General features: G+C 43.5%; 1 protein-coding gene across 2 annotated transcripts in view; it reads left to right on the forward strand.

Annotated features, from left to right (window-relative positions):
- ABCA1 (ATP binding cassette subfamily A member 1) overlaps positions 1-18,134 on the forward strand; it is an 83,358-nt gene extending 65,224 nt beyond the window's left edge. The window contains exons 27-49 of one of the 2 annotated variants that reach the window (XM_031059053.1): positions 665-816; positions 1,274-1,398; positions 1,764-1,862; positions 3,041-3,230; positions 3,385-3,479; positions 3,846-3,878; positions 4,435-4,540; positions 5,250-5,324; positions 5,720-5,889; positions 6,840-7,017; positions 7,559-7,674; positions 7,762-7,906; positions 9,230-9,353; positions 10,635-10,764; positions 10,898-11,018; positions 11,180-11,242; positions 11,707-11,813; positions 12,218-12,359; positions 13,590-13,724; positions 13,957-14,060; positions 14,188-14,280; positions 14,461-14,704; positions 14,901-18,134. In XM_031059053.1, coding sequence (XP_030914913.1) covers positions 665-816; positions 1,274-1,398; positions 1,764-1,862; positions 3,041-3,230; positions 3,385-3,479; positions 3,846-3,878; positions 4,435-4,540; positions 5,250-5,324; positions 5,720-5,889; positions 6,840-7,017; positions 7,559-7,674; positions 7,762-7,906; positions 9,230-9,353; positions 10,635-10,764; positions 10,898-11,018; positions 11,180-11,242; positions 11,707-11,813; positions 12,218-12,359; positions 13,590-13,724; positions 13,957-14,060; positions 14,188-14,280; positions 14,461-14,704; positions 14,901-15,041 — 2,888 coding nt within the window. In that variant the 3' untranslated portion in view covers positions 15,042-18,134. The remainder of the gene's footprint in view (positions 1-664; positions 817-1,273; positions 1,399-1,763; positions 1,863-3,040; positions 3,231-3,384; positions 3,480-3,845; positions 3,879-4,434; positions 4,541-5,249; positions 5,325-5,719; positions 5,890-6,839; positions 7,018-7,558; positions 7,675-7,761; positions 7,907-9,229; positions 9,354-10,634; positions 10,765-10,897; positions 11,019-11,179; positions 11,243-11,706; positions 11,814-12,217; positions 12,360-13,589; positions 13,725-13,956; positions 14,061-14,187; positions 14,281-14,460; positions 14,705-14,900) is intronic. The other variant, XM_005423579.3, reaches the window with a different exon arrangement.
- The last annotated feature ends 1,152 nt before the right edge of the window (positions 18,135-19,286 follow it).

A 19,286-nucleotide genomic window follows, 5' to 3' on the forward strand; every position in this document is an offset into this window, starting at 1 on the left:
CTATGCAAAGATCCTGACAGTTCGCATCCAGGCAGCAAGCCAAAGAAACTCACTTGTTACAAGTCACCAAATACTCATCCTAGCCAATTACACAGAGAGAAAGCATATTGACAGTGATTCTATCCAATCAACATAAACACATGTAGCTGGGGTTAAAACAATACTTGCTTGTTCATTTATAAGAAGACAAAGCATAAAACCCTATTCATAATTTCAACCTTGCTATAGAAACTTTTTGCAACTTAGAAAGTTATTCCGAATCGCTAATACATAGCTCTATTGTTCTATTCCTCACGTCTTTGCTACAGCTTAACAAGATGCATCAGCAATATCCATAGCTCTGCTGCACTGAGGCCTGTCTGTTTTCCCACAAACCTGAAACCCTCTAACTTTATGGATTCCTACATTAGGTACTGTGGCTCTTAAGGCTGAGTCTGCCAGAGAAGTGGTGATGTATTTGCCTTTAGAAATAGTGGACAGTGCAGGATGCACAGCCTGCTCAGTTCTCCCATTCAAAGCTCAGAGAGAAGGGAGAAAACACATTCTCCTGATTGTGCTTTTTTTTTTTTTTGGTGAGTGCGAGTGGCTGCTCCAGCCATCACCTTGTGTCTCCAGCACAGAGAGCATCTCTGAACTTTTAATGAGGGTAATTTCTTCTTGCTAGCAGAATCCAGAGAGACAGACCTTCTCAGTGGCATGGATGGGAAAGGCTCCTACCAAATGAAGGGCTGGAAGCTCACTCAGCAGCAGTTCATGGCTCTGTTGTGGAAGAGGATGCTCATTGCCAAGAGAAGCCGGAAGGGCTTTTTTGCACAGGTGAGAGCCTCCAACATGAGCAAAAGTCCCTCATCAGGGACAGCTCTGGACTGTGTGTTGTAGTCTGAGTTGATGGTGGGCGAAAAACCTCAAGGGAATGCAGATAACCAAAATTAGCCTTCACTGCACATGGGGGCAGAAGTGAAGCACTTGTCTGTGCAAGTGAAAGGAGTTGCATGATAGACCAATGTGATTACAGTATTCTTGCACAGCAAATGTAATTTTGCACTTGGGAACAGCATTTGCAGCTAAATCCTCTGCAGCTGAAGTGAATTCCCTGATTGAATGCCAAGATAGATCTTGCAGTGGTGTCTAGCACTGTTGTGGTGTAAATAGCAAAGGTATTCCTGGGAAACTTTGAAAATGTTTTGATCCAATAAGTGAATCATATGTACCTCCTGATGCCTCTGGAAACATTTGCTTATAAAAAGGATGTGTTTTTTCCTTACAATTTCAGATTGTGCTGCCAGCTGTCTTTGTGTGTATTGCTCTCATGTTCAGCCTGATTGTTCCTCCTTTTGGGAAGTACCCCAGCCTGGAATTACAACCCTGGATGTATGATGAGCAGTACACTTTTATTAGGTATGTTTTCTGTGGCCTATAAATTATATTCTTCGTAAACTTGAGTTACTGAGTTCTTTTGGGTTTTGTGCTTATCTCAGAAACACCTTGTAAAAGAGAATTGTGGTATTTTCTTCTTTGACCTTTAAATGCCAGCTCTAAGAACAGGCAAGGCCATATCCATTTCTGAATGGTGCTATGACTCTCCTAATAATACCGTATACCAAGACTTGGAATGTGTGTGTGCTAAGTCTTAGGCCAAGCATTCTTCAAGGGCAAATCCCTGCCCACATCCTTTCACTCTGCTCTTGGCCTTGCTCTGTTGCTTCTTTTGCTGTGTGCTGGTTACCACACTGACTGATAGTGTTTTTCTGCTGTTCCCATAGCAACGATGCTCCAGAAGATGCAGGCACTCACAAGCTTTTGGATGCCCTTCTTGATAAGCCAGGGTTTGGGACACGCTGTATGCAGGGACATTCCATCCCGTAAGTAGAACTCTGGTCTGGGAACAGGAAGCACATCCCTGGTAACTCTAGCTGACTTTTGGAAATTATAGTAATGCGTGGACAGAGCAGAATTTAAGCCAAAAGAGTTGTAATTACATTCAGCTTTTCTGCTTAGAACCTTTTTAAAAGTTGCCAGCCCTCAGTCTGGTGAGGAAGTTGAGGTTTGAGTGCAAGTCCTTGCTGATAGAGATGAAAAGGAGAGAGCAAATGACTCAGGTTACTGTTTGGTCCTGAACATGGTAGAGGACCTATTTATGTTGATGTATGTTGTTGACTGTAGCTATTACCACTACAAATCCTTTGTTTCCAGCTACATTAGAAACCTGAGTTAGCATCCCACAAACACCAGCAGAAGGAGTGGGGAGCCAGACAGCATTTGTTGTTTCCTAACTCTGCCACCTGACTTGGTGCACAGCCTTGAGCAAGTCGCTGAAGATCTAGTCTGTGAACGTAGAAGATGTACACATTCTGAGAGTCCAGGATAGTGTGTCCAGAAGACCTGCAGCTCATGTTCACAGGATGATGGGGAGGGAGACAAGGTGTCTGATATAATGGCCAGTGGTGGAAAGTAAGCTGCATCCTTCATAACAGGCATGAAAGCCGAGCTATTCCACCAATGGGCCATGGGGAAAAAGCTGCCCACTGCTACTTTGGGAAAGAGCAGTGTTTTCATGCCCCAAAGGCAGAAATATATCCAAGGAGTCATCCAAGAAGATTGTCTACTGTGATCTTAAAATCACAGGATATCTCAAGTTGGAAGAGACCCATGAAAATCATTGAGTCAAACTATCTGTTCTTCGGAGGACTACTTTTAACTAAACCATGTGACTAAGCACATTCTCCAGATGCTCCCTGAACTCTGGACAGTGTGCCTGCCAGGACTGATTGAAAGAAAGCATTTAATTATAATGCAAAGAGGGGGGAGTGTCTGGCCCTACAGTGTTGGCCTGCCCCAGTTTCTTTGGCAGTGGGATCTGTTAAAATCTGCAGAGTCTGATCTGTTGCTCTGAGCTGTTTGTCTCTGTGAGGTCAAGCTCATTTGAGAAACACACTGACTCTGCTGGGGACTGTGGAGTTTGATCTTTAAATCTCTTGTAAGCAAAGACCATCATATTTATCTTAAAAACTGCTTTTTTCTTGCCTTTTTCTAAACACAGGGACACTCCTTGCACTGTGGGGCAGAAGGAATGGACCACTGCTTCAGTCCCAGAGTCAGTGCTGGATATCTTGCTGAAAGGCAACTGGAGCATGGAGAATCCTTCCCCATCTTGCGAGTGTAGCAGTGAGAAGATCAAGAAGATGCTGCCTGTGTGCCCTCCTGGTGCAGGTGGCCTGCCACCCCCACAGGTAGGAGGGGCTCAGTGGTACTGCAGGGAGGAATGCTCATGAGGAGCAGAGTGGCTAGGTGTGATTCTTGCATGCAGCATTGTATGAGATTTATTTCACTGAGCACCTGTGTTTTCTGATGAGCATTTATCTGTGTTTTCACTGGTGACACCAGCGTGAGCAAGACACAGCTGACATCCTCCAGAATCTGACAGGCCGCAATATATCAGACTACCTAGTGAAGACCTACGCACAGATCATTGGGAAAAGGTAGCTGTTGAACACTCCCCCTTCCCTCCCCGACAAACACTGCTTGCTCTACAGGTGATGCACAGATCAGGCAAATAAACCTGGGCAGCCCAAATTCTTCAGTAGTGAGCCAAATCCCCTCAGGTCCTCAGATAGCCCTGATCCTCAGGTCAAGTGATGTTTCTCCTTTGTGAGTGGTTCTGTGTGCTGACTCTCATAGGCAGATTATGGAGGAAGCCTAGGAATTACCCTGAAGAGGAATGGTGGGAGCTATATCAGATGAGAGAGGCTGTTGCACTCTTTTCCCTGGCCATGTGCCTGCAGCTTTTTTAGGTCTGTCTCTCCTCTGGTTCCATGTATTATATATCAACTCTTTTCTCTCTGCAGCTTAAAGAATAAAATCTGGGTGAATGAGTTCAGGTGAGTTACTGCATTTTCCTTAGCTTGTATATGCCCACTAAACCTTGAACATAGTATTTAGCAGGACATCCACCCTGCTTTGCAGTTTGTGTTATAGGACACTTAACTGCCAGATATTGGAGGAAGGTGTTTAAGGATAAACTGGGACAAGCCCAGAGCACTGGATAGCATGTCTGCCTTATGCAGAGAGCAGTCTTTAAAAGATTTGCATGACCAGTGTGCTGGTAGTCTATTCTGTGAGGTGCTATGCTTCCAAGCAAGGGCAGCAGGGAGACATCCTGCTTTGCCTGCAGCAGAGAATAGCTGCCTTTGGACAGCATGCTGAGCACTCGTGATATGAGTGTTTAACCCCAGAAAAAAAGAGTAGAAGACGTCATGGCTAAGCAGCCATAGGAGAATAAAAATCATCCCTTCATGTAAGAGTAGAGATGATCGTTTTGGGTGTACTGCAGGAAGAGGAGACATGGACATGGAGAGGGAAAAGGAGTAGCATTTTGTGGAGGTCTGTCTTAGCATCATGTCATGTCATAGCATCACTTCCTATCTGAACTTTCAGGTATGGTGGCTTTTCCTTGGGAGCCAGCAGTTCCCTTGTGCTTCCTCCAAGTCATGAAGTCACTGATGCCATTAAACAGGTGAAGAAAATTTTGGAGCTGGCACAGGTGAGCAGTTGTTCCCCATAAGCCCAGCATGCACTAAATACTGTCTTGTTACTTGGGAGATGACTTGGAAGCCATAAAATGAGGAGCATGTGTATGTTAGCTGTGTCCACTGACTTCCCCCACTACCTCTGAGCTGGGATCTCCCAGGCTGTTGTCGGGGAGTAGCAAAAGTCTTGGAGACACATTCAGTTAAAGCTTGCCCAGCCCATGTTGCTGATGTGGGTTCTGCCCAGCACCAGTTGCAATCCAGTGGGGATTGCAGACATCTGAATGTTTTGTGGCAGGACAGGGTGGGCTGTCTTGTGGAATTAAGAAGTGGTTGCTGCCATCTTCAAAACCTCAGCTGAACCTTCCTGTGCTGAATCTGCCCTAGCTCAGAAGAAATTTGGGCCACTGTTATCCTCTGAGACTGCCAGCCTGCAGGCTGCAATGTCTCTGAAGGTTGCGTGCAACTTTGGTTAATAAGTTTTGCTGGGAAAAAAACAGGCGTAAGATGACCCTTCTTACCAGTGAGACTACAGAAAGGAAAGGATGAAGGGAAACCACAGTTACTCAACCTTCTTACCACCTCCAGTTTGGTGGGTAGAGGCTGTTGAATTGGCAGAAAGCTGTCAGAGCTGTGAAAAACATTGTGTAGTCTCTGCTAGACCCCAGGGCATGAATAAAGATATTCTTAGAGGGGAAGTAACTCTCTCTTTGCTGTTTACAGGGGAGTTCTGGGGATCGATTTCTCAACAGTTTATCAAGTTTCATGAAAGGCCTGGATACAAAGAACAATGTGAAGGTAAATTAGCCTATCCTCATTTCTGTGTCTTCTGTTTGAAGCTCTGGTAACTTGGAGTCACAGCAGTTTGTCTTGGAAAACTTTGTAGACCAGAGTTCTCTTTATTTGCTAGTGGAGTAAATGTAGCCTGTAGTTTTATGTGGACTTCCTCAAAATCTGTTTCTCCTGTGGAGTCTAGGCCTAAATGCCAAAAAGAGTTCAGTGCTGAATCAGTGATAGCTTCCAGGAGCCTCTTGTGTTTATTGATTAAACTGTGTGTTTTGCCCCTGAACACACAGGTTAATATGGAAAGAAATACGCCCTCAACAGAGGAAGGGGTGTTCTGAAGGGCTTAGGAAGCTTTTGGGTAGCTGATGTACCTGATGCCTTTCTGATGCTGATGTGGTGTCTTGTAGGTGTGGTTTAACAACAAGGGCTGGCATGCCATTGCATCCTTCCTGAATGTGATCAACAATGCGATCCTTCGGGCCAACCTCCAGCAGGGTGAAAATCCCAGTGCTTATGGGATCACTGCCTTCAATCACCCACTGAACCTCACCAAGCAGCAGCTGTCTGAAGTAGCTCTGTAAGTTGTGACGTGACTATGGATGGTTTGGACTCATTGTTGATGACTGAAAACAGGCAACGTGTGAGATTTTGGACCTACTGGTGGGCAGTCAGTGGCCTCTGCCATTTAGGCTGTTAACACACAGGCCTTATTTTCACTAGTCTGGGGAGGTGGCAACCTGTGCTGCTGAGAACTTGCTGTTGAACAGCACTTCTGTACAAACTTTCTCTGTCCTTGAGTCCCTGGAAGCTGCAGTTTTTAAGAACCAGTCCTTTTCAGGAATCAGACCTTCTGCAACTCTAGAAAATCCCTCTCAGCCACCTTCAGAAAGGTGTCTCACCATAAATATGGTCATTCTTTCATCCTCACCATTTGACTAGGAACCCCTAATAGGTCCTGTTGAGTCTTGCCCACTGTCTCGAGCTGGGGGGCACACAGTAATGCACAGGGTTAATTTCACTGAGGCACTGACTAGTCCACTCGCTACGATCAGAGTCAGAACTCATAATCTGTGTGCATATATATTCTTCAATCCATAAAACAGTGGCAGATAATGGGCAGATACTTGTCAGCTTTGGAACAACACCAAAAAAGAGACAAACCCCAACAACCCCAGGAAATGGATTATGTGGGAAACAAAGTGGTGGTAATAAGGAAAGCAGAGAGCAGTCTATTATGCTGAAGTTATTAACCAGTCTGCAGGTTGTGATGCTGTGCTTGAGATGCCAACAGGCTGTATATGTTCCCTCTGTTATATGGCTGGAGAAGAGCTGTGCAGTTAAGAGAATGGAGTTCTCTTACCATGGATCTTGCATGGTAATTCATTACTCAGTATTCTGAGTTTAAGGACAGACTATTGACAGCAGAAGAAATAGTTTCTGCCCTGCCCTGCATGAGCTGCCTCATTTAATCTCAAAGGAACCAGTACCAACATACAAACAATTTGCTTTCTTCCTTTTTTTATCCAGGATGACCACCTCTGTGGATGTTCTTGTGTCCATCTGTGTGATCTTTGCCATGTCCTTTGTTCCTGCCAGCTTTGTGGTTTTCCTTATTCAGGAGCGTGTCAGCAAGGCTAAACACTTGCAGTTCATCAGTGGTGTGAAGCCTGTTATCTACTGGCTGGCCAACTTTGTGTGGGATATGGTAAGGACTTAGGCTGGGCTAAACTATCCTCCGTTCTGTTTTTCCAGGGTGTCTTGAAGTGCACAGTGCAGTTTGTTCCAGCAGGCACTGCGTTATTTCAGTGAATAGCAGCTGTGACTATGACTTTTGTGTTTTCTCTCATGGGGCAGTGCTTCATCTCACTGGATCAAGGAGTAAAACAGAGGATGGAAGGACAACCATAAGCTCAATCATTAGCATTTATTATGTCACTCTAAAATACTTGCCCAAAAATGTTTGTTTGTGTAGCGCCTTGTTCTGTTCTGTCCAAAGCAGATTTTCTCAACCTGTGGTGCCTGAAACCTCTGAGAGTCTACTGACTACTTCTAGAGGGACCAAGAAATGTAAATTAATGTGTACTGTATTATGGTTCACACATGTGACACTTTTAAGAGTCTCTCATTGAAAACAGCTTTGGGAACACTGAAGAGTTTTGAAAACTATTGGATTAGAGCAGAAAAAAATCTCTCCTTTTTTTATGTCATCTGGAAAGAAATCTAAAGTCACGTTTTCCACCTTCTAGTGCAACTACATTGTTCCGGCCACACTAGTTGTCATCATCTTCATCTGCTTCCAACAGAAGTCCTATGTATCCTCCTCCAACTTGCCTGTGCTGGCTCTCCTCCTGTTTCTCTATGGGTAAGGGATTTTTTATCAGAGGATGACTGGGATGGCTCTTAGACTTGGAAGGTTCTTACCTGATGTTGCGGCCTTTTCTCTTGCCAGGTGGTCCATCACCCCTCTCATGTATCCAGCCTCCTTTGTGTTCAAAATCCCTAGCACAGCATATGTTGTGCTGACCAGTGTGAATCTCTTCATCGGCATCAATGGGAGTGTGGCCACCTTTGTCCTGGAGCTCTTCACCAACGATGTATGTTTTTTCAGAGGCTCCTCAACTGTCTTGTGCTGCTACAATCTAGTTCCATGTTGGTTCCATGGCGCCTTTAGCAGCCAGATCTCCAGAAAAACTAGGCCCTGTATGCATTAGCTTCAGCAGCAGTTTAAACACAGGTTCTGGTGGAAATGGGTTAAAGCCCCCTTTAGAAAAGCTCACAGAGTAGCTAAGAGGTGGGGAAGGAGCTCCTGAGATTGTCTAGTCCAACCTCTGAGGAGGATTCAGCTACAGCAGTGTATTGGGTTTGCATGGCCTGGTTTTTTGTAGTGGGGTGGCAAGGTCAAACTGCTAAGAGCAAGTTGCTCTGAGCCATTGGACTTTAAAATTTCCAGGAAGAGACTCCACACTCTCTCCAGACAACTTTTTCCACTTTTCAGTCATTTTTAATGTGAAAAAAAATTAGAATTTTCTTATGTTCAAATGGAATTTCTTTTATCTTCTTAATAAGGGGCATTTTCCATCTACAAAGGCCATTTAATCACCCAACTATTTAGCTGCCCTAAATTTTGCCTCCTGTCGTAGATACCTCTCTAGCTATGGGAGCTTACGCACTTCACTTCAGTTTTTCAACACCAGATGCCTCCTGGGGAAGGTAACAAGTTCCTCTCATGCTTGTAGACAACACAAGATGTCTTAGCAAGCACTATTTGACCCACAGTGGTGTGAAGTGTTCCTTGTGGGAGGAGGCTCAGGAGACACCGTGGGAGTGACTTGTTGATTTTACCTCTTCCTGGGGGCATATGGGCGCAGTCCTTGACGATGGTTCCTTTTGTTACAAGGCCTGTTCTAGCTCAGTAACAATGAGTACATGCTCAGAGACAAGTACCTGGCAGAACAGGAACTCAGGGTGCTATCAGTTCAATCCATGGACTAAGCCAGCTGTGAGACAACAAAGGAAAAGTATTAGAGTTTCCAATATGGGACAGGGAGGAACTCCCTTCAGCCACTGACATAACCAGTCTGTTCAAGTTAAACTTCCCTGTGTCCTCAGCCAGTAGCCTTTTTGCATATCATTGTTTGCAGACACTGCCTTTTAGACTGTGAGTGTTTGGAAAAACATTTTATTGCAGTTTGCTTGTGTTAATAGCATTGTGAGCAACACAACAACACTGACTGTCCAGAGAAGCGGTGGCCCTGGCTCCCTGGGTCTTGGGAGAACATTTCTAATCCTTGGATTTTTGTGGGGTTGCAGTGTTGGGAAAGAGAAGGAGGGGTCAGTGACAACATGGGTCACTCCTGGGAGGTGGTGGCTACTTTTTGCTCAGCTGGCTCACTGGCACTTGAATTTTTTATTAACAGAAGCTGAAGGACATCAATGACATCCTGAAGTCTGTCTTCCTCATCTTCCCTCACTTCTGCCTGGGCCGGGGACTCATTGACATGGTGAAAAACCAGGCTATGGCTGATGCTCTGGAGAGATTTGGTAAGTGAAATTGTGTTTCACATTGTCTTGGTTTGGGAAGACAGGAGTCTGCTAAGGAAGGCAGGAGCCTCCCCTGAAATTGAGAATGTAAACCCTCCCCACCGCTCCGAATTGCTATAATTTTAAATTAAGGGGCTCTCAGGCAAAGATATGGGAGCAGGAAATAACAGTTCTTTAATAGGGAAGAAATAAAAAGAATAAAATAAACAATGCAGTCCACTGGAACAACACTGGCAGAGTCAGAACCCAACCTGACACCCTGTGGGTCAGGGTGTTGGTGGCAGTCCGATGAAAATGTGGCTGCAGTCCTCTGAAGTATCAGGCGTGATTCTGTTGGAGCAAGGGGGGTTTGTAGAGAAGGATGTAGTCTTCCTCTGAAGATCCAGGAGGAAAAGGCAGCTGCTGTTCCTCTGGGGAGTCTCGTGGAGAAAAACTGAGTTGCAATTTCAAAATCTCCGAGTAAATTGGGGTAGCAGTGCTTGGCTCCTCCCTCTGGGCGGAGCATCTCACAATGGGATGTTATAGTTCTTATCAGTCATGCACTGATATTCAACAGTCTGTTATCAGCAGAGGTCCCCTCCCGAGGAAGGTGTGAATGTGGTCATTCAAAGAGAGAGATAAGGCAAACTGCTCACTTGACAAGGTAATCAACCATACAGATGGTAATGGCAAACATCTTACATGCAATCTTCAACACACACAGACAATGGACTGAAAGGAACAGACAAATCTAGAGTCTGCTCCAGACAAGCTCCTCTAAGTTTTCAGGAACTGAAAGTGCTCAATTTGCAGCACAGACCTGGTCAAAGATGGCAAGTCATCATAGCTGTCCCCTCTTACTTAACTTGTTAAGAGAAATTGGTAGATAGATCTAAAGATTTTTGAGTTAAGAGCATTAAATAAAAATGCATAAAGACAATTGTATGGATGTCATTAGGTGTAGTGTAAGGAGTGGCTGACGTTCTGGAAAGCTGGATGGATTTTTTTCTGGCATGTAGATGTCAGGTCTGAGTCATAGTCTTTCTGTGCTTCACTAACCTTTTGGACAGGTGGGCTAGCTCTTTGGCAGACTGAATTCTCTGGGCCTGAGTCCCAACTTTGCTACAGCAAAAAATGGCTTGCAGCCACAGTGGGCCCCTTGTGTGGTCTAACCTTTCCCTCCTGTTACTGGCTGATCACCAGTTGTCCCAGTGCCCAACTTGGTGAGCTCTGCTGGAAGAAATGCTAGCCTGCTCCCCTTGCTCTGGAAAAGTGATTGTGCTTTTAATCTCATTTTGGCAGGAGAGAATCGGTTTGTGTCCCCTCTGTCATGGGACCTGGTGGGAAGGAACCTCTTTGCCATGGCAGTAGAAGGTGTGGTGTTTTTTCTCATCACAGTGCTCATCCAGTACAGGTTCTTCATCAAACCCAGGTAATTTGTCCTCTCTACTGTGCCACTACAGGCAGGTGAAGTTTTCATTGGTGTCACCTATGAAATGGGGAGAATACTACCTATGAAAGCCCTGTCATTTTCTGCTAAGGCTTTATCATGTTGCTTTCTTCAGGCCTGTCTATGCCAAGCTGCCTCCTGTGAATGATGAAGACGAGGATGTAACCAGAGAGAGGCAGAGGATAATTAGTGGAGGAGGACAGAGTGACATTTTGGAAATCAAGGAGCTAACCAAGGTGACAGAACTTCTGAATTTGTACTCATTGACACAAAACTGTGCCTTATCAGAGGAATTTAGTGGGATCAAAACTGGATTGAGTTGGGAGTACTGCAGATGTACAGCTCTGATTAGAATTCTTTGATGTTGTCCTTCTCATTCTTTTCCTTATGGTTTTAGATTTACAGAATGAAGAGAAAGCCAGCAGTTGATAGGATCTGTGTTGGAATCCCCCCTGGAGAGGTAAGCTTGTTCGTTAAATGGATTGTTTTGCTATTACTGCAGTATTTAAGAGCCACAAGACAGGACAGGGTAGAGTAAGATCAAAACCTGATGAATGTTCAAATTGCTCCAAAGGAAAGTAGAAGCTGAAGCAGTTTCTGGTTCTGTGTGTCTCTGCCTTTGAAGAAGGTATGAACTCTCAGTGTCTGGGACCAGAACCCAAGCTCCAGTATGCAAGATTTGGCACAGATCAACTGCAGTGACAGGGTATCAAGATGACATCAGTTTGTTCATCTTCCCAGCCTAAAGGTTTATACTTAAAATAAAAACCCAGAAGTTTTTGGGGTTTTTTTTTCCCTGAAAATGGACTTCAGAGCCCCTCTAGCTGTACTGAGGGTCAAGTTTGCTTTCTCCCATCTTGTCAGTGCTGCAAATGATCAGTTGGATCCTGTTCTCAAATACGCTGTGCTCATTTATATCCCCAGTGCTTTGGACTCCTGGGAGTAAATGGTGCTGGCAAGTCATCCACTTTTAAGATGCTAACTGGTGATACAGATGTCACAGGAGGAGAAGCTTTCCTCAAAGGAAACAGGTGAAAGACAATGTATATTTTCTCTGCTTTCTCCTCTAGTTTTAACAGCTTTTTTTCAAAAGTTTGAAAACATCAAAACTCCCTTCCACTTTTCCTGTTTACAACTCCTGGCATCTGTTTCAGCCCTTGTTTGAGTCTGGTAAAGTACGTCCGTGGCTTAGGAAAGTTGATGTAGTCTGGTAGTCATTTCTATGTAACAGCTCTTCCAAGTTTAAATGTCTTTAAAAAAAAAAAAAGGAGGAGAAAAGGGAGAGAGAGAAAAAGTGGCTTGATCAAAATGGACTTCTATGATTCTGTATTTTTGTTAGTTCAATAATTCCAGGAACACTGTTTCATGCTGTTTTAATATCTAAATTAGCAGCACATGATCATGAAATCCTAACAAAGTATTTTTTCTTTTACAGTATCTTGTCCAACATCCAAGAAGTCCATCAGAACATGGGCTACTGCCCACAGTTTGATGCTGTTAATGAACTGCTGACAGGGCGAGAGCACTTGGAGTTCTTTGCACTCCTGAGAGGTGTTCCAGAGAAAGAAGTCTGCAAGGTAAATGAAACACCACAGGACCCACCCCACTGACCAAGTTGCAAGTTCTTGCTTGCATGCATACTTCCTGCAACTCACGTAATGCCATGATGTGAAGCTGTTGAAGATATTGTATGGTGAAATCTGCCCCCCTTTCCTTCAGGGAAACCCAAGAATTCCCCTGTTTTTTTCAGTGTTGGCTGGAAAACTGTACAAAATGGAAGGGCAAATAATTTGGGTCCTATGTTCTCATAGTGAATACTCTTTTCCACTGAAAAACTTTCTTCCTTTAAGAATTTAAGGGCTGTGGAGCTGCAGGTCATGCAGGACCTCACTCACTGTAAAGTCTTAATTCTTTAAAGTCCCTGGAAACAAACACACTCTAGCTTAGCAGGAGCATTGTGCTGAGTTTTAAAAGCTTTCCATTTGATCATGGTGCATCATTAAAGTGCTGCTATTTCAGCATTCAGAGATGAGGTTACAGTAACAGTCTTTAGGCAGTTGATGACAGCTGCCAGTACCATGCAGCGCCCTTCTCAGTTCTGTTTCCTGGAATTGACAGTTTTTACTGTATGAGACCTGAGTGCCCTAGGCAGATGATATCTAGGTTAATGTCCAAGGAGTTTGAATCCTTCTGTGAGGGTAGATGGGATGGGTGGAAACTGCAATCTCCTTCTAAGTTTGCTGCCAAGTTCTTCCATGTGATGTTCTTACCAGCTCCTTATAAAAAGGGACCCAGTTCTGGGTGTGATTCAAGTAGTAGCTGCATCTCTTCCCCATAGCACACTGCAGGGCAGCAATGCTTGCCTGTTGGCACCATTAGGGATGCTGCTGAACAACAAACCAAATTCCATCTATCCAAAGGGCTAAGGTGCACCGTGGTGTGACGGCTGTGGGTCAGTAGCGTCCAGGTCCCTGCTGTAAGCCCACAGTAATAGGAAAGCTCACTGAAGCTGGTGCTGCTAAAAGCACTAGACTGCTGGTTAATGTGGCTCAGCTGATGCTGAGCTCATGCCCACCAGCTGATAAGCTGCAGCCATTTGATTTTTCAGGCCTCCTGGGGACAGGGTTAGATATAGCCTGATCCAGGGGTGCACAGGGTGTTTCAAAATCTGTATCCATGCCACATTAGATTCCTTAGATGAATGGCCCTTCTGAAAGCTGCTTTTGAAGCCAAAGCTTGTATGAAAAATCTCGTTGTGCAGGTGTTGCTATGCTTGATTGAAGGTGGTATTGTGCTGTGTGTCATAGGTTGGCGAGTGGGCAATTCGGAAACTGGGCCTTGTGAAATATGGAGAAAAATACGCTGGGAATTACAGTGGGGGGAACAGACGCAAGCTTTCCACGGCCATTGCCCTCATTGGAGGGCCACCTGTGGTGTTCCTGGTGAGTCCACAACCTTTGGTCATCAATATTTTTCTTGAAAAAATAGAAAAGCATGTTGAAATGAAGACTAATTAAAAATCCAGTATATAAATTACTTTGTCATTTTAGGAAATAAATCAAACTTGCTTATTTTCAATGTTTCCGTAATCAGGAATGGACAGGTCATTTCAAAGATGAGGTATTTTTCATCAGAATGTAGCAGCATAATCTGTTTTTTGTATACCTCTTGTAGGATGAGCCAACAACAGGGATGGATCCCAAAGCACGTCGTTTCTTGTGGAACTGTGCTCTGAGTGTAATCAAGGAGGGGAGATCAGTGGTGCTCACATCTCACAGGTCAGTAGCAGCCCACTTGTGTCATACCTTGGCTTTTACATCTGCCAGGGCTGGATGCTAAGCTCAGCCTTTCTGCTCTGCCCTTCAGTGCTGTTTGCAGCACTAATTAAGTTATTTCTGCTTGCAGCATGGAAGAATGTGAAGCCCTGTGCACTCGAATGGCAATAATGGTCAATGGGCGATTCAGGTGTCTAGGCAGTGTCCAGCACCTAAAAAACAGGTAGGTGGGGTGGCTTTTGGCTAACACCACAGAGTTTGCATTTTTAGGGAGATACAGTTAAGCTTAGTTCCTCATGCAGCATTTCCATTGCTATTCTGACTGTAGGAAATGCTGCTGGATTTTTAGCAACACTTGTATTTCAGAAGGACTTAACTCTTGTACTGACGTTTTTGTTTGCAGATTTGGAGATGGTTACACCATAGTGGTGAGAATTGCAGGGGCAAATCCAGACCTGAAGCCTGTTGAGGAGTTCTTTGGGCATGCCTTCCCTGGAAGTGTCCTAAAGGAAAAACATCGGAATATGCTGCAGTACCAACTTCCCTCTTCACCATCCTCCCTGGCCAAAATATTCAGTATTCTCTCCCAGAACAAGAAGAGACTCCACATAGAAGACTACTCTGTTTCTCAGACCACACTTGACCAAGTAAGTTTTTAGTATCCTGGATGCCAAAATCTTCTTTTGCAGAGGTAGGAGTACATCTTTCAATTTAATTGACCTATCTTATAAGGGCATTTAAATGAAGTAGAGTACTGAATCGCAGGACTATTTCAGGATATCCAGTGCTTAAAATGCCATGAATTACTATGGTGGTGTTTGACATGGTCTTTTTTTCTTGTAGGTTTTTGTAAATTTTGCTAAGGACCAAAGTGATGACGACCATACTAAGGACCTGTCATTGCACAAAAACCAGACTGTGGTAGACATTGCAATCCTTAACTCCTTCCTGCAAGATGAGAAGGTAAAAGAAAGTTGTGTGTGAGCCAATTTCATCAAAGAGATGATGAGCAGAATGCAAACTTCCTTTTCCTGGGATAGGATACTCCCAAAGAAGCTAGAGGAAAAGCAACTGGACACTCTACTGATAACCATTTAATGCAATGCAATTCAATGCAATGAAAAAAATTCCTTTACAGGGGCAGTGCCTCATGGAGTCGTCTTGTACTGTTCTCCAGTGAAAGACTTGAACCTAGCTCATTACAGTATAACTCTGAAGCTGTGGTAAAGCACCCACGAGATGCTGTGGGCTTTCAAGTATACTGTATCTTGTTCTGTACAGTATGTTTTTATTAGGGTTGCTAAAATAATTCATTGAGAAATCATGGCCAGTGGTTATTTACAGATATTTAGGACGTGCGTGTTTTAGTCTTTAGAACATTCATGTCAGGAGTGGGAATGTGCTGGTGCTATATCCATTGCTGGCAATGAATGCACCAAAACAGTCCATGGCAAGAAAAGTCACCACCAGTGTTGTAGCCCTAGGTTGTAAAAACTTACCTGTAAAAACTTGCAAGCTGGCTTTCTCTAGGCTGGTGTAGGTCAGTGGTGACAAAGCTGAGGCCACAAAGCAGTACTGTGCAGGTGGGGTGGCAAGAGACAGGCCATCATAACCATACATCTTCATCAGCAAGTGGCGATACGCAGAACTGTGAACCCTCCAAATGCATGATTGTCCCACCAGCATCACAATCAACAACATACTCTGACTAGGTGTTTGTGCAGTTAAGTACTTTCCTGCTCCTCTGAGGTACTGTGGCAGCTGCATGAGCGTCTAGTAAAAAAAAGTGGGTGAGAAGCAGACATAGGGTTTGGACCACAGCAGCAAACTCAGTAGTTGTACAAGCTGCTAATGCCAAGAGCAAATTCTAAATCATGAGCTGTCACTCAGATTTGTAATATCTGCTCTTTAACCCCTGCTTTGCACCAGAAAGGTACTCAACATCTGGAATTACGCTTAGCACAAGCATGTTGCTGTTTCTGGCTTTGCCAGATAAGATTAGAAATGAGATGTAGATTTTTTTAACAGTATTATTTATGACTTTAAATAGGTAGGTAGCATAATTAGGGATTGGAAATGCTTTCAGTTGATCTTTGTAGCCACAGTATTTCTTTACATTATGCCTGTAATGCTATGCTCTCTTTCTGTCCATGTGGTGGATAGCTGCATTCATGATCTGACCATGTTCCAGATTCTAGCAATCAGCTGCTATCTGCAAACAACTGCAAGTTGTTCACCTAAAATTTTCCTGTTTGGAAACTGGTATAACATTAATGTGTAAGTTTCTGCTTCTGTTGTGCAGTGCAGTTTCAGTCATTAGGTGATCCCTAACTGAAGTATTATACATCCTTATTATACATGTGACAAAAAACTGTTTCAGTAAAAAATCCCTCTGAAAAACAAGAGAGTCCAAGATAATAGTGCTACAGTTCATCGGTCAAGTTTTTTGAGTTTTACAAAGTCAGACTAATATTAGAGGGGAAATTATATTGTAAGAACAACCAATTCTTGTTCACGTTGTGCAACGGTCATGGGAGAGTATGCTTTTTAGGCCCCTCTGTGTTGCATTTACATTTGAAAATTGGTTCAGTAATGTGGTTTGAACACAAGTGCAGTTCCTGAGCTGTTCCTGTATCCCATACCTCTGCCTTAAAAACCCACAGAGGTTCTGCACGTGTTTTGATGCTACTCCATGCATCAGTCATGGACCATTTTCTTCTGTGAATGACCATAGCAGCCCAGCAAATACTGAAAAGGCTGGCATGAGCCTGAAGAAGATTAATTACATATTTCCAAATATACTTGGTAACACTGACCAACTCAACATTTTAAAAACACAGTTAAACTAAGTTCCTTGTCCCTCTGTGTCCTGCCTTGGGGTAAAGTAAGAGCTTAGTACAGGCTCTGCTGAAGTGCCTTTTCATACTTTTTTTTAAATCTGTATAATTCATTGCTAAGGGGATTGAGAAAAGGAGTGTAAAGGGGATTGGTATACCTCACTGAAAATATACTTTGTTATTACCTTTATGACATCGTCACTCTATGGGGATGAGTTACAGGGTGATGAATACACCAGACTTCCAGGTGCAGAAACAGCAGAGCTACAGCCATGACTACTCTAGAGCAGGCTGCAAGTATGTTGCCGCATCATTTAAACAAGTAGCATGTCCTGGAGGCTTGCCACTGCTAAAAGTCGCTATTACAAATCAGCATTACATCACTGAAGTGAAGGGCTAACGTTTTGCACTGCACCAAACTAGTGCATATAGAGCTGGAACGAGTTCTAGGAGGATTCAGATTTGGTCCTGAAAGGGCTGTGGTTTGCTCTTGTTAACTGCTCATTTAAATTATTCATTTATCAGGAAACAACAGTTACATGGTAATACACTTACCTTAGCCCACCAAAAAGATTCTTGATTTGTTTTGTCCCATGACTGTCATGCTTACAGGGTCTGCTATCTGTGACAAAATATTGCAGTAAATGTGGATATTAACCAAACTAGTTCACAGCTCTGATCTGCATTGTTTATACTGAACAGACAGCATAATGCAACACTGGCATGAAGATTGGTCATGGAATATGTTCAGACAGCCACTAATTTTCACTTAAAAATGTGTTGGGGAAAAATCACTCTAGAGTCATACACATTATGTGAACCACTTTTGATAATGAAACTACCCTGAGGTGTTAACTTATTTTAAACTTCAGTACTATTGTCATGTTGCATCCCTCTTTGTAGGACATTTGTATTTCAATAAGGAGTTGTATTTTCCCCATGGTTAAACAACCACTGTTGTGCTTATCTTTCCCTCCTGGATTATAGTTGGTCCTTCGTTCCAAGCACTTTATGCTATCTGTAATGGGATCTATTTTTGCACTGGAATATCTGATAACTTTGCAAAAATCTAGAGAGATTTCACAACTGAAATTTCTAAGTTAAATCCTTAAATGGACATTTTCATTAAAAGCAAAAAAAAAGTATATATATTTGTATTTGCTAATATCTGTTATGTGAAGTATTAAAAGGCACTCTAATTGCCTTGTATTAAGTAAAAAATAAAGCTGTTATAGCACCATTGGTCTTCACAAGTGTAATTTTTGCATTTGCTATTTCAAGGAGCACTGCTAGAAGCCTTTAGTTTTGCCTGGTTTTTTGTTCTTAACTTTGATGCATGAGATTTCAGTAGCCCTAGAAATAAGTATGGAGTAGATATACTATTTTCAGGTAAATGAAGAGATGCAAGATATAAAGGTAAGTGCTACATTAAACTTAAAGTTAGTAAATGAAAAGGTCTCTAGCAAGTGATTGGTTGACTGTCAAATCCAACTACAAAGCATAACAAACTTCTCTTTATGTTTAAATCCCAGCTCAAGTACCTGCCTCTGAATTTTTATTACAGATATGCGAGTTGGTGATTGCCCCTCCTTGCTAAAAACACCCTATATACTCACTTGATTTTGAACAGCAGTTTACAAATGAAAGCAGAATAATGGTGTGATTGCTCAAGGATAAACTGATACTAAAATGTTGTCTGCCACTGCCTATAGTATCACCGTCAACCAAGTTCCAGTATCTAACCAATTCCTGAAGTTACACTCATCAGGAAAATTCTTCCTGATTATAAGAAGTTAATTAGAATTTCACAGAATCACAGAATATGTTGAGTTGGAAGAGACCCTAAAGGATCACCAGTTCCCATTCCTGTCCCTACACATCATAATCCACAAGAATCACACCATGTGCTTAAGAGCATTGTCCAGACACTTCCTCATCTCTGTCAGGCTTGGTGCTGTGATCTCTTCTGTGGAGACCCTGTTACAGTGCCCAGCCACCCCCTGGGTGAAGAATCCTTTTCAAATACCCAGCCTGAACCTCCCCTAACACAACTTCAGGCCATTCCCTGAGGTCCTGTCACTGGGTGACAGAGAGACAAAATCAGTGTCTGCCCCTCCTCTTCCCCTCAGGAGGAAGTTGTAACTGCAATGGGGTCTCCCCTCAGTCTGCTCCAGGCTGAACCAACACAGAAACCTCAAATGCTTCTCATTCAGCTTTCCCTCAGGCAGGGCAGCCTCACATTGAGTGCTGGGGGCAGGCTTGGGTGCCACTGATGCCTTTTGGCATCAGTGTTTGACCTAGAAACAGAGGCCAGACAAAAACAGGGAGAACAAAAAGCAGTTATGCTTATTGAAGGATCTTCAAGATACATTTCAAGCAGATGAAGCTGCCC

The sequence above is a fragment of the Geospiza fortis genome, unplaced genomic scaffold (assembly GCF_000277835.1).
Source record: "Geospiza fortis unplaced genomic scaffold, GeoFor_1.0 scaffold167, whole genome shotgun sequence".
Classification (NCBI taxonomy): domain Eukaryota; kingdom Metazoa; phylum Chordata; class Aves; order Passeriformes; family Thraupidae; genus Geospiza; species Geospiza fortis.